At 37.3% G+C, this 13,455-nt stretch overlaps 1 protein-coding gene across 1 annotated transcript; it reads right to left on the minus strand.

The window, feature by feature from the left end:
- Positions 1 to 90: 90 nt before the first annotated feature.
- On the minus strand, positions 91 to 7,063 carry pdzd11 (PDZ domain containing 11). Its single transcript, XM_041990591.1, has 6 exons — positions 6,995 to 7,063; positions 6,517 to 6,623; positions 5,817 to 5,957; positions 5,605 to 5,703; positions 2,691 to 2,751; positions 91 to 732 (listed from the first exon to the last, which is right to left on the minus strand). The coding sequence occupies exons 2-6, from the start codon at positions 6,607 to 6,609 to the stop codon at positions 698 to 700; spliced, it is 429 nt and encodes a 142-aa protein (XP_041846525.1). The 5' UTR covers positions 6,610 to 6,623; positions 6,995 to 7,063; the 3' UTR covers positions 91 to 697.
- Positions 7,064 to 13,455: the final 6,392 nt, after the last annotated feature.

Below are 13,455 nucleotides of genomic sequence, written 5' to 3' on the forward strand. Positions count from 1 at the left end.
GTCTTGATAAAGTAGTCTTTGAGAAAAATCTTTAAAAGTATATTTGCAGCATTATTCATTTCATGCACAATTACAAATAGTTAAATATAAAAAAAAGTAATCAAGTACAATAAATTCTTATGTCAGTAAAACTTAAAATTTACCAGAAGTCTTGCATGATTATTTGTTATTACAGTATATAAGACTGGACTGTCTTTGTACCTACTGTGTCAGTGTAATAAAATATTTGTCTATATCAGTGTCAAATGTGCAAAAAGCACATTAATGCTTATCTGAACTTCTTACAAGTCCACAGCTTAAAAAAAAAAAAAAAAAAAGCTACAGGCATAGTTAACAGGGACTATTTAAGTATTCAAATGCCTTAAATGCTTCTCCAGACCAGAAAGTGTTATCATTACCACATTATGTAAGTATCCATATTCAAGGTTCTGCTCATATTTTCCATCTGCAAAGAAACAGCAAAACCTATTGTGAAAACATTCTGAAGCCATCTTGTATCGTAGAGGATCACAGATCGCATGCACAACTGGTTTTAGGTCTGCAACAGTTCATTTTCCTTACATGGAAGACTGAATTTGATTGTTAGTCATACATTTGTTATCTTGACATTGAGTCAGAACGGAGGCCGGAGTCTGTGGGAGAAAGTTGATGACGTCTAGTGACAGAATGTAGGTCTTTTTCCTCTTTCTGCTGCCACCTAGTGTACTGTTCTCTCCTTTTGCCTTTGGTAATCTGAAAAACAAAGAACATTTATTTTTAAAGTAGAGCCATTATATAACCTCCTACCAGTATATGATTCAGTGTCTCAAAGACAGTTTATTTCTCGTTTCTTGCCGAGTTATCTTAGTGTGAGGATGCTGTGAAATGTCATTTGATAGCAATCTTCAAAGTCTTTAAAATTATACACACTTCATTTTTCACATCCCACACATAAACCTTTGATTGACATGTTTGTAGGATATGTATAAAGTTAAAGTACTAGTGTTTTTTAAATTTATTCTCACCCAAACTGATCACATGTTCCTCAAATCAGTGTTTCTCAATGCAGGTCCTTGCATGTTTTAGAGGCAACCCTACTTTAACACACCTGAATGAAATGAAGGCTTGCTTTAATGCTTGCATTAATCTGAATCAGGTGTATTGGAGTAACAACATATCTGAAACACGCATGGCAGTGATCCCAAGGACGTGGATCGAGAAACACTGACTTAAATGCATCCTCTTATCTGAACAGTTACTATAGAAACTACAAAAATCTTTTTTTGTTGGTTTTTTTTTCTGATGCCATCCAAAAAGAGAAAAGCATCAGGACAGGGGCCCTTTTCTAAACCACTATAGACTCTTCTACCATTTAGTTCAGGGGGTCGCCAACTGTGATCCTCAAGATCTACCATCCTGCAGGTTTTAGTGGTTTTTCTGGCTCAAATCAACGGTTCATTAACAGGCTGGTGCAGACGTTGACAACTTGTTGGAGAACCATTTCATTCAGATGTGATATACCAGGGAAACACAAAAATGCTGGTGATCCCTGTTTATAGTTTATTGTGGCTCAGTCATTTTTCTTTGTGTGTTGTTTAGCAACCTTTAATTAATTAATAGTAATTATTTTAATTATACTTTATTAATCCAGAGCTGGGAAATTCTTTCCCTGCATTTAACCCATCCTAGTTGCTGGGAGCAATAGGCTGCCAGATTCCAGCGCTCAGGGAGCAGTTGGGGGTTGAGGACCTTGCTCAGGGGCCCACCTTAGTTGCTAGCCCGGGGACTTGAACCCAGGTTCTCCAGACCCATGCCCACCACTAGGCCAGTGATTCCCAATGCTGGGTCAGGTGTGTTGCAGCAGGGAGACATCTAAGACCTGCAGGATAGTGGGCCTTGAGGACCAGGGTTAGGAATCACTGCACTAGGCTACCACTCCCCACCTTTAAACTGCAATAGATATTTAGATTGTTTTATCGTTTAATTTACACATCATGCCACCAAGATAAAAAAAAAAAACAACAGAGTGCATAAATATTCACCCCCAAGTCATTACTTTGTAAAGCCCCCTTTTGCTGTAATTCCAACTCGAAGTGTGTTAGGTTTTGTCTTCAGCTCCTTCAAGTTGGTCAGGTTCTGCTGGTGTGGAACAATCTTCAAGTCATGCCCCAGATTCTCATTTGGATCTGACCTTTGACTAGGTTATTCTAACACATTTGAAAACATTTCCTCTTACACCACTTAGGTGATGGTTGAACACAGGGTCACTGTCCAAGGACTCAAACCTGGGTCCTCGAGCCCGAAGTCTGCCTCCCTACCTGTTATACTCACCCAAATGGTGCTCTGTGGGGTTTTCAAGGTTTCACATATTTATTATGACCCTGCTCTGATTTGTATGTCTCTGCAACTTTGTTCATAACTTGATTTTTGTGGTGTTATTTAATTGGCGGTGCCTCTTGACTAGTGGTGGTGCAGTCTGGGCTTTTGTTGTTTTATTTCGCTTCACCAGTTTGGACCATTCTGTGTAGATCCATCACATAAAACAAATCTATTTCAATTGCAGGTTTCAAATAAACGCCAACTCCACTATAGATCAGTCCTTATTGAGTTGTTTAGGCATTTAACTGTGTATTAAAACAAGACAATATTTACTTATCTAGCTCTCCAAAAAATACCCACTGACCAGTAAAGAGTGGTAAACAAAGACTTACTGTAAGGAAAGAAGCGAACCCTCATCACAATTTCTCGAGCAGTCTTCAGAATCTCCACAGCCTAAAGAGAGAAAAAAAAGTTACCTTTGATGAGCAACCAATGATATAGAATTAATGCAGATTTTATTTTTTCCACATGGTGTGTGTTATTTGAAACCCCACAGAAAACTTCATTATCTTTGAGCATTTCCATCAATGAGAATTCAAGTAAAATAAGCTCATTTTACACTAATATCAGCAATATGTGCAGTAATGCTGCCATCCTATAAAACTGATAGCACATCTAGTCTCTATATGTGATGAAAGGAGTGACGTAATGGTGAGATACAGTTACATACAAAAACACTTCAATATATTTGGAATATTAAGTTATTTTAGGGTTTTACCAAAAAAAAAAAAAAAAAACTAAAGTCATGAAACATATAAGATGAAGGTGATACTCAGTGTTAATTTGAGGATATTCAAGTCTAAGAGTTTGAGGGAATGTTTATTAATCACAGCTCTGTAACATGTAGAACTGTCTTTCTGAGGCTCACATGCATACTACTGAACTTTGGCTGATTTTCTCAGAGAGGCCTCCATAATAAAGGTTATAATTCGGCATCTGTCTTTCATACCACTTCTTCTCTGAGCTCTGTTCAATTAATAAAAGTCAGCCTGATGTTGACTCTTGTTTTATTTCTTGCTCTTTCGCGTTTTCTTTTCCTTACTTCCTCCAATAATGTCTCTTTGGTTTCTTTGCTAAATCAGCCATGGTGCCCTTTTAAAACGGCCAGTGTGTTTATAGCTCAGAGTTTTAAAGTCAGAAAGTTACGTTTCATGTTTCATGGATGGGTGTGTGGATTATAGCTTTCCCACTTCTTTAAAAGTTAATCAGGTGTGTGGTCTGGATGTAATTTCAACTGTGACATTTGCATTTAAAAGCAAACGCTGTAACTGTACAGCATGCAGTCAAATGAGCTCAAAATATCAGCGAACCAGGCCAGCGTCAGGCTGCAAAACAAAGCTAATCCATCAGAGAGCCCATGTACAGTATTCCCTAAACAATGCAAACCATTAATCTGTTGCAAGACAAGAAAGAGAAGATTAAATAAAAAAATAAAAACATAAAAGGCGGAGCAGCTCTGGAGCTAAAACTTGTATGCTAAACCTAAATACCAGAAGAAATAGGTATGGGGTAAGCTTGGAACATGTAATGCACATGGAAGCAGTGTGTTGGCAGGGACTTACATGATCTACCAGTAACACTGGGTCACTAGTGTGTATTGTGACAAAAGGATGAAGCTGCTGAGAGAATTCTAAAGCAACATTTAAAGGATTTTAATATTTAAAAGTTCTTTACTGAATTCCTGCATTGCACTTATCCTACAAAACAATAACAACTAGGACAAGCATAAGTCAGGTCATGTAATATTGTTATACTTACAAATAGAAAAAATAGGTCATATCCGTTTCAGATCACATTCCACTTCATAGATGGATGCTCCCGAATACTTGTTGAATAATTTATTTTTGGACCTCTTGAACTTGAAATGCACCTATGCATGAAATCTGCTCTGTATGTTTTAACCCTGAAAACTCAACTAGATCACTGGCACCCCTGAGTCATCACATTACTCAGGTGTGTAACTCAGTGGCATAAACTGTGATGAATAGCTCTCCCTTTACATTATCAACAAATGTTTTCTAAGCATTTATATCGTATCCAGGAGGTTCACCACCCAGCCACAAAATATAGTGTTTATTCAGAGACTTTATATGGTAAATCCACAATGAGTGATCTATGATAACTCGATTATTTCTCACATATTGTAATAGAAAAAAAAAAAAACTATCACTAATATGTTGCCAAAAGACCTCCCAACTGACAAGAAGGATATATGCCTGTCTGAAAAAACTAATTAATGTTCCTCTATGGCTGGAATAAGGCAAAGAAGACCTCATTATGCACACGATGGCACTAAAAGCAAGCTGAGCTGGGGTTTGTTTTGTGAGAATAGTAGGTAAATTATAACCATATTTTCCAGACTTTTTTTCCACAGTTTGACTGGTCCTACGACTTATACATATAATTTAACATGTTTTTAAATATAAACTACTGACATGAATCGAGGAGTAAACATTACCGTCTATAGCCATGAAAGGGCGCTCTAGGCTTGTGATAACTACGGTATATGCTGCCCCTGTACCATTGAAGAGAGAAAAGAAGAAAAAAAAAACAAAAAACAAAACAAAACAAAACACACCTGAATGGGGGGATTTACTACGTATTTCCGTGTTACGTTAACATACCAGACACCTATTCAGCCTTTTGTTCTGTGTACTATTAAGCAGCTCAATAACTTCTCTTTCCAGATAAAATGTTTGTTCTTGGATTTTGTGAATTAAATTTCTTTATAAATGTGAGTTATAGTCCAGTGCGACTTATTTATGTTTTACTATTATTATTTATTTATTTGACTCATTTTATGACCGATGCAATGTATAGTCCGGAAAATATGGTAACTGTAAATGGAAAGAAAAAAAGGCCTAGAGAAAAAAAAAAGTGTAAATATGTAAAAAGTTTTTGTTGTGTCTTTGTTTCAATGCCAATATTTTTTTTCTCCTGAAAGCCAAGACATGAGAGAATGATATGCAGATGAGAAAAGACTTGGTCACTGTTGATTTGTGTGTTATTTCTATCAATTGCTGTTTGAAATAAATTGCTTTTTGTTTTTTAGGTTGGCCTTTTATGGTGCTATATCTATTGATACATTAATTTTACATTTTAGCCTCATAATCTGACAACTGAAGCTGTCCTGAAAAAATAATGCTTTTCATTGTTAGTATTTCTCCTTATATGTTCTTTGTATTATCTAAAGCACAATGAATTTCCATTTAAGTGTGAAATGCATTAAGTACTGCTTTGACTCACCCTAGAGTGCTCTATGTCTTGGAAATCTACATCATTCACAGAGAGGACCTGGTCTCCCTCCTGCAGACCTGCCCTGTGAGCATCTGAATCTGGGACCACCTACCAACACATTACACATAAATTATTTAAAAAAACATGGGCATTTTTAGAATGCAAACAGTCAGCATCACAACAAATGTATATAAACAAAACACCAAGGGTTGCACACACACCTTGGATATAAAAATTCCTAACTGCGACGCTTTGCCTCCACGGATGTTGAAACCCAGCTGTGCTCCTGGAGGCTTCTTTAACACAATGGTACGAGGCAAGAACTGGGTGAGCTCATTGTTGTAGTCAGGATGATGAACCCGCTAAAAATGTACATGGACAAGAAGAACAGCTGATTTGTACAACCAGAATTGTAGAAATGTGTACATGTAATAGAGGAGACAGTCTTCAGAGACAATAATGATCCATGACATTACATATCAGAACACCATATGTTTAATATAAAAAAGGTGGATCAGTTGAGAATTTGTATAGATCAAGTCTAAAAGTTAATTCTTTGACTGACTGCTGAAATGAAGGCAATGGCTATGGGCAATTTCACGTCAGCACTGTAACTGGTTTTGGTCTAACATCTGTTTTTCCAGTGTTAACTCAACTCTTGTTCACTGGCAGGTCAACTAAGAAATAAATCCCAGCAACTCGCTGGGCAAAGCTAGCTAGAATATTTACTGGAATGATCTTTAAAACCAGTACCAAGCTCAAGATGGTTGTTTAAATTTAATCTTAGACCTCTGATGCAGCTGACTGGCTCAAGGAAAGAGAGGGAAGGGAAGGAAAAAAGCTGAAGTCGACTTTTAAAAAACGCATCCAAGTTAAGAGATTAGTAAAATCTGTGTTAAATTGGACTGGAATGTGGCATACCTCCTGTGGTGGTATCCATGCTGGTGGGTTCTCATAAGAAGGCAGAAATACCACTGGAAGCTGGTAGTCATCATAGGGAATTTTCTGATCCATTATGACAGAAAAACCTACATAAAGAGAAGCTCATTTTAAGTCGTCCCTTAGGGTTTCATGCACCGATTTATACTAATTTACAATCTATATCTAAAGGAAACACATGAACTTAGTTACACCTGCTTAAGTCTCTACTAGAGTAAAGCCCAATATTAAGACGTTGGATGAGTTAACACAGATTCATTTTGTGACATTACGTGATATTACAGGCTACAAACTATATGCTAACGCTACAACAGTTAACATCTTAGAAATTATCTCGTTTTGTTTTCGTAACCAGCCATTAATTATTGTCATAATCTGAAACATTAAATACCAATATAGCATAACATTTTAATCGAAATACACTAGGTTGCCGATATAAAACAATAGAAATATAACTCACCGGCCAGTCTGAAAGCTAGGAGTTAGCACTTCTTCTACTCATTCTTAGCTTACACCTTTCAGCTCATCATCACCACCTGCTGGCAGAAAATGTTATTACGCTACTTTACAGCATTAACGCTTCGTGTTAGAAAATCATTCTACTAACGCATAGTCTCATAATCTGCATAGTCTCAGTGCATACACCACATTTAAGAAGCCCACATGAAAGGATGAATGAAAGGTTAGAAATTAAAGACACTAAAAGCAAAACTAGATAGCTGTTTTTATCATCAGCCACTACAAAAGCCATTGATGGAGTTAAACAAGGAACTAAGTCAGTACTCAGTATCTCCAACAATATATTTCACTTCTTTGTGACACATTTTCTATTACACATTAGTTTGTGAGGCAGATGCAGACACCACTTCACTAAGCAGGTGCTCAGTATGTGGTATTACACTTAAACGTTCACAGACACCCTCATGCCATTTATTTATGTTTCATTATTTTTGATTTACTGATCCACTAAAGATGAATCCTATTTAGTTGGTTAATGCATTATGTTTATTTTCAGTATATTTTTGTTTTGGCTTGCCTCTAATCTCTCTCTCTCTCTCTCTCTCTCTCTCTCTCTCTCTCTCTGAGGTGATTTTGGAGATCAGCACTATCATGGAGGCACCCATAAGTGTTGCTAACAAGGTCCTGGTGTGCTTAATTGGTTTGGATGGCACTAACCAAGTGTATAGTATAAGTTGTTTTGATGGTTTAAGTCACTGATACTCACTTCTGTCCTACGAGGGCCGCAATCCAGCAGGTTTTCCATGTATCCCTGCACCAACACACCTGAGTCAAATTAGGTGGCTCTAACAGCCAATCAGGTTCTACACAATGACTCATTAATTTGACTCAGGTGTGTTGGTGCAGGGATACATGGAAAACCTGCTGGATTGCGGCCCTCGTAGGACCGAAGTGAGTATCAGTGGTTTAAGTAAATGGTTTAGCAAAGATGTGGGGTAGTGGTTAGAGCTAATTTGTATTGAGTGTTTTTAAAGGGCACAATTGTAAACACACTCCTGTGTGTGGGACTGAATGGTTGCAGCTATAGCCTTTATATGGTGAGAAAAGCTAAAGGAAGCTGTGCTTGCTGTAAATGGAAAGAATAAGTGAGTAGAAACCGGGGGCCTCATTTATAAAACTGATTTAGATACAAAAACTGCTGTAAGCCAATTATATTCAACTTTTGGGATTTATAAAAACCAAACTTGGCGGGAGAATGTTTCTATCACCATGGAAACTCTGACCCTGGCGTACACACAAAATCTGGGAAAACAGGAAACTGCGACACCAACAGTACAGAATAAAATCCAGGAAATGATGAGGTGGACAGTCTGCTGCCAACATGTACCCGGTCAGTGAAAGAAAATGTGAAAAGTAAGCTATGGTCATTCATTCTAAGACCCAGCAGAGTGGGATGCAGACTAGAGGTTGGAGTGTCTAGAAGTGATGCAACGCTTATGAAACACATAAGAGGTGGGTTTCCTTTTATTTATTCTTACACAATCCTTTTTAAATTGTTTTCCCACCGTAAGATAATCTCTATTTCCCACAACTCCTTCGCTAGAATAATTTCGGTGATTGTGTCCCTCTGCACCTGCAGGACTTCCTCTAGGGACACTGCTGTTGCGGTGCTGTGTGGAGTCTCTGGCCTCACCCTCACCAATCACAGCTGCAGCACCTCCGACCCAGCTGGAACACCCAGGCGCTATAGAGAAATATTATTTAACACTAAATAAACCAGCACCAGTCTCAGATGTATCTGTACATATTTATTTTATACATTAAAACAAAAGACTACATTACCGGCATCATTACTGTCATTTAGCAGATGCTTTTCCAAAGCGACTTACCGTGGACTGTAGCATCTTGCCTATGGCCCCAAGTGGAAGTAGTTGTTAACATCCACCCCTATGGGATTTGAACTTTGATCTCACACATGAGACAAGTGCACTGCCAACTGAGATATCCAGCCGCACCATCTGATGTCTCTGGCATGTCTTGCCTTCTGACACGGCGTTGACAGCATCTGCCACCTGCTGCCACTATTCTGTCTTTCTGAAACAAATAATTTTACTTATATTAGAAACAATAAAATGAAAAAAATGTGATGCGATTTTGATAGACTATTTTATAACATAATGTAAGTGCAGAATTAATCTGATGGAATGCACTTTTGGAAGTCTGTTTTACCTGGTCAGTCTGACATTTTTTGAGTCAAGACTTAACAAACCTTGACATTTAGTAATGTCTGGAGCTGACTTGTTCAGCAACACAAGTTACCCTGGCAACTCAACGGTAACTCATTTAAGTCAGGATGATGGCACGAAACTCAGGAAAAGTCTTGCTGTATCCACCTTCTTACCACTTCCTAATTATGCTGACATTGTTTATATGAATGCGTCTGCCAGTTCTCTACACATGTTGCTGTTTACCATGGAGCAATAATATATCTAACAGGATGATTCCATTATTCACTATCGGTCATCATTCTCCAGATGTAGATTTCTACATTAGTACAATTTCATTTACAAATCCCCCTTGGACTGCTACCAACATATTTAAGCTCTTGTCACTCAGACTGTGCAGCCATAGCCTGCACTCCCAAGTCTTTGTTACCTTCAGTGTCACCTCAGTTTGCAGAGCTCAGCAAAAAGATATTCTCTTACTTTGCCCCCTCAACCCGAAATTCATTATAGCAGCACCTCAGATTGTCTAGTTTGATCCCACTGTTGACCTTTAACCTTTTAAATGCATTTTATTTATATGAATGCATGTATTGTATTTTGTCTCAGTAACTACTTGTATTTGTGATTAGGTCTCACTTGGAAATGAGATTGCATGTCTCAGTGAGAATAACCTCTTTAAATAAGGCTAAAATAACTTATAATTTAATTCATTTTAGCACAGGCAATGCATATCAGCAAACTTCTTTCCTTCATTTGTTAAAACTGTTTCTATATCCATGCGTACAGCAGACATTGTGACAGTTGTGCTTATTTCTGGACCCTTCGAACATTTAGTGAACTTGAATATATACTGAATATTTGCATTCTCTGCATTTTTATATAACTGACTCACTATATCTAAATGTTTTATACTTTCCAGTATTTGCAATGTGTAAATATGAATATAGAAAATTGAGGTCAAACTACAGGGGGCTTATACTCTTGTCAGATATTAACATGCCTCCTGCCAGTTCATTCCCTGTCTAGCTGCAACTTTTAATTTTGTGTTTTCTTTTTTACTTTGCATTCCTAAAAATATTGTTTTGTTTACTGTCCCTGGGACCTTTTAGATTGAGACAGTTGAACACATTGAAATATTTTCCTTATTAGAAGCAGACGAATAACGTGTCAAGTCTCTACTGTTCCAGCTTTTAGAAAGGACTGAAGTAAATCATCCATGAGGTTCACACCTAACTGAATACTCTGGAGCAGTTTTCAAGTCTCTGCATGTTTAATGTGACACTTAAATGAAATGAAAACTAAAGTATTCTTTCTTCACTCTCTGGTTCCCATTCACCTTATCCAGTTGAGGCAGTTTATGGCTCACCCTGCCTGTTTTCTGTTTTTTTTTCCTCATCGGTGTTGCCAATTTTCTTCTTTTTGATCACATTGACTTTCTTGTTCTCTGTCTAACTTTCACAAATTGAACAGATGGCTGCATTTATTGATTTATACAACTGTATTTTTCATGCTTAAGATGAGGATTTAAGAAACATAAAGGTTGGAGAAGTTCAGGAAATATATTATTGGGTTTCTGCCTTTGACATTGTCCTTTTGATATTATGTCAAGCACCCTAAGGGGATATTTGTTATGGCCCTCCATTGTAAGATGTGATTAGACTATAGCTGTTTTTGTTGTTGCTTGATTGCTGATCTTTCTGTTTTTCTAAACTTATAGCTTTTTCTTGCAAGATAATCTGAAACCAGCTTACACACATGGACAAAATTGTTGGTACCCTTCGGTTAATGAAAGAAAAACTCACAATGGTCACAGAAATAACTTGAATCTGACAAAATTAACATTAAATAAAAATGCTATAAAATTTAATCATTGAAAGTCAGACATTGCTTTTCAACCATGCTTCAACAGAATTATTTAAAAAATAAACTCATGAAACAGGCCTGGACAAAAATGATGGTACTCCTCGAAAAGACTGAAAATAATGTGACCAAAGGGACATATTAATCCAAGGTGGTTCCACTAAATAGCATCACAGGTGTCTACAATCTTGTAATCAGTCAGTGAGCCTATATATAGGGCTACAGGTAGTCACTGTGCTGGTAGGTGACATGGTGTGTACCACACTCAACATGGACCAGAGGAAGCAAAGGAAAGAGTTGTCTCAGGAGACTAGAAAGAAATTTATAGACAAGCAGATTAAAGGTAAAGGCTATAAGACCATCTCCAAGCAGCTTGATGTTCCTGTGACTACAGCAGCACATATTATTCAGAAATTTAAGATCCATGGGACTGTAGCCAACCTCCCTGGACGTGGCCGCTGGAGGAAAATTGATGACAAATCAAAGAGACTGATAATACGAATGGTAACAAAAGAGCCCAGAAAGACTTCTAAAGAGATTAAAGGTGAACTTCAGTTCAAGGAACATCAGTGTCAGATCGCTCCATCCGTCGTCTTTTTCAGCCAAAGTGGACTTAATGGTAGACGACCAAGGTACATCAGCTCTATGTCTACAGACGGAAAAATGAAGCATATGAAGAAAAGAACACTGTCCCTACTTTGAAACATGGAGGAGGCTCTGTTATGTTCTGGGGTTGCTTTGCTGCATTTGGCACAGGGTGTCTTGAATCTGTGCAGGTACAATGAAATCTCAAGACTATCAAGGTATTCTACAGAGAAATATGCTGGCCAGTGTCAGAAAGCTTGGTCTCAGTTGCAGGTCATGGGTCTTGCAACAGGACAATGACCCAAAACGCAGCTAAAACCACCCAAGAATGGCTATGAGGAAAACATTGAGCTATTCTAAAGTGGCCTTCTATGAGCCCTGACCTAAATCCTATTGAGCATCTCTGGAAGGAGCTGAAACATGCCGTTTGGAAAAGGCTCCCTTCAAACCTGAGACAACTGGAGCAGTTTGCCTATGAGGATTGGGTCAAAATGCCTGCTGAGGTGCAGAAGTGTCGTTGACAGTTACAGGAATCGTTTGCAGCGATTGCCTCAAAAGGTTGCGCAACAAAATATTAACTTAAGGGTACCGTCATTTTTGTCCAGGCCTGTTTCATGAGTTTATTTATTTTAAACAATTCTGTTGAAGCATGGTTGAAAAGCAATGTCTGACTTTCAATGATTAAATTTTATAGCATTTTTATTTAATATTACTTTTGTCAGATTCAAGTTATTTCTGTGACCATTGTGAGTTTTTCTTTCATTAACTGAAGGGTACCAACAATTTTGTCCATGTGTGTAAGCTGGTTTCAGATTATCTTGCAAGAAAAAGCTATAAGTTTAGAAAAACAGAAAGATCAGCAATCAAGCAACAACAAAAACAGCTATAGTCTAATCACATCTTACAATGGAGGGCCATTCATTTCTTTTGTCAGATTCAAGTTATTTCTGTGACCATTGTGAGTTTTTCTATCATTAACTGAAGGGTACCAACAATTTTGTCCATGTCTATATTTCAGTCTTTTGGACATTAGAGCTTTTTAAGCTGATATAATTTCATCTCTAGCTTCTCTTGTTTTTAGTAAGTTAATATTTTTATATTAGTAATTGCTTCAACTACAATCAAATGATTTGTAATCATGTCCTAAAGAGCATGCAGGCCTCTTAAAGTTGACCAAATGTGGAAAAACTAATGGCTTCCATTTAAATTTCTACACATGTAAAAGTATAAATGGATTACTTTTAGTTGCAAAGAAGTGCAGAATAAGCAGTGAACAATATGGCTGTTTACAGAGCAGCACTGCAATATTAAAATTAAATTGATGTGTAAGCTTCATCTTTTAAATACTGCAGAGGGTAAAGGTATGAGTAACTGCTTCTATGGACTATAGGTCTTACTTCATCAAGTCCTAACATGTCTAAATTTCTTTTTGTAAACTATACATTTGCATATTTTCTCATGTAAGAAGTACATTGTCTCTAAATCCTCCCACCACTGACATGTCAGTTACCTTCAACTGAAAGGGGCCCACATGTTTGTTTCCTTTTGAATGAGTGATTATGTTTATTCAATACAAAAAAAAGTCCAAAAGGTTTAAGGGGATTGAATTTATTCTGATACTATGTGAACCGGCTAAAATTTCTAGGGTTAACCAAACAAATAACAAAGTGGGGAACTTTAGACTATTCTCAAAACTGTGGTTTCTTTCTGGTAATCAAAGCAAGTCATCCATGATAAAAGAAACATATATATTATTGTAACAGATTATCTTTTGCCTTTTATTTGCCTTGCC

This window comes from Melanotaenia boesemani, chromosome 7 (assembly GCF_017639745.1).
Source record: "Melanotaenia boesemani isolate fMelBoe1 chromosome 7, fMelBoe1.pri, whole genome shotgun sequence".
Taxonomy (NCBI): domain Eukaryota; kingdom Metazoa; phylum Chordata; class Actinopteri; order Atheriniformes; family Melanotaeniidae; genus Melanotaenia; species Melanotaenia boesemani.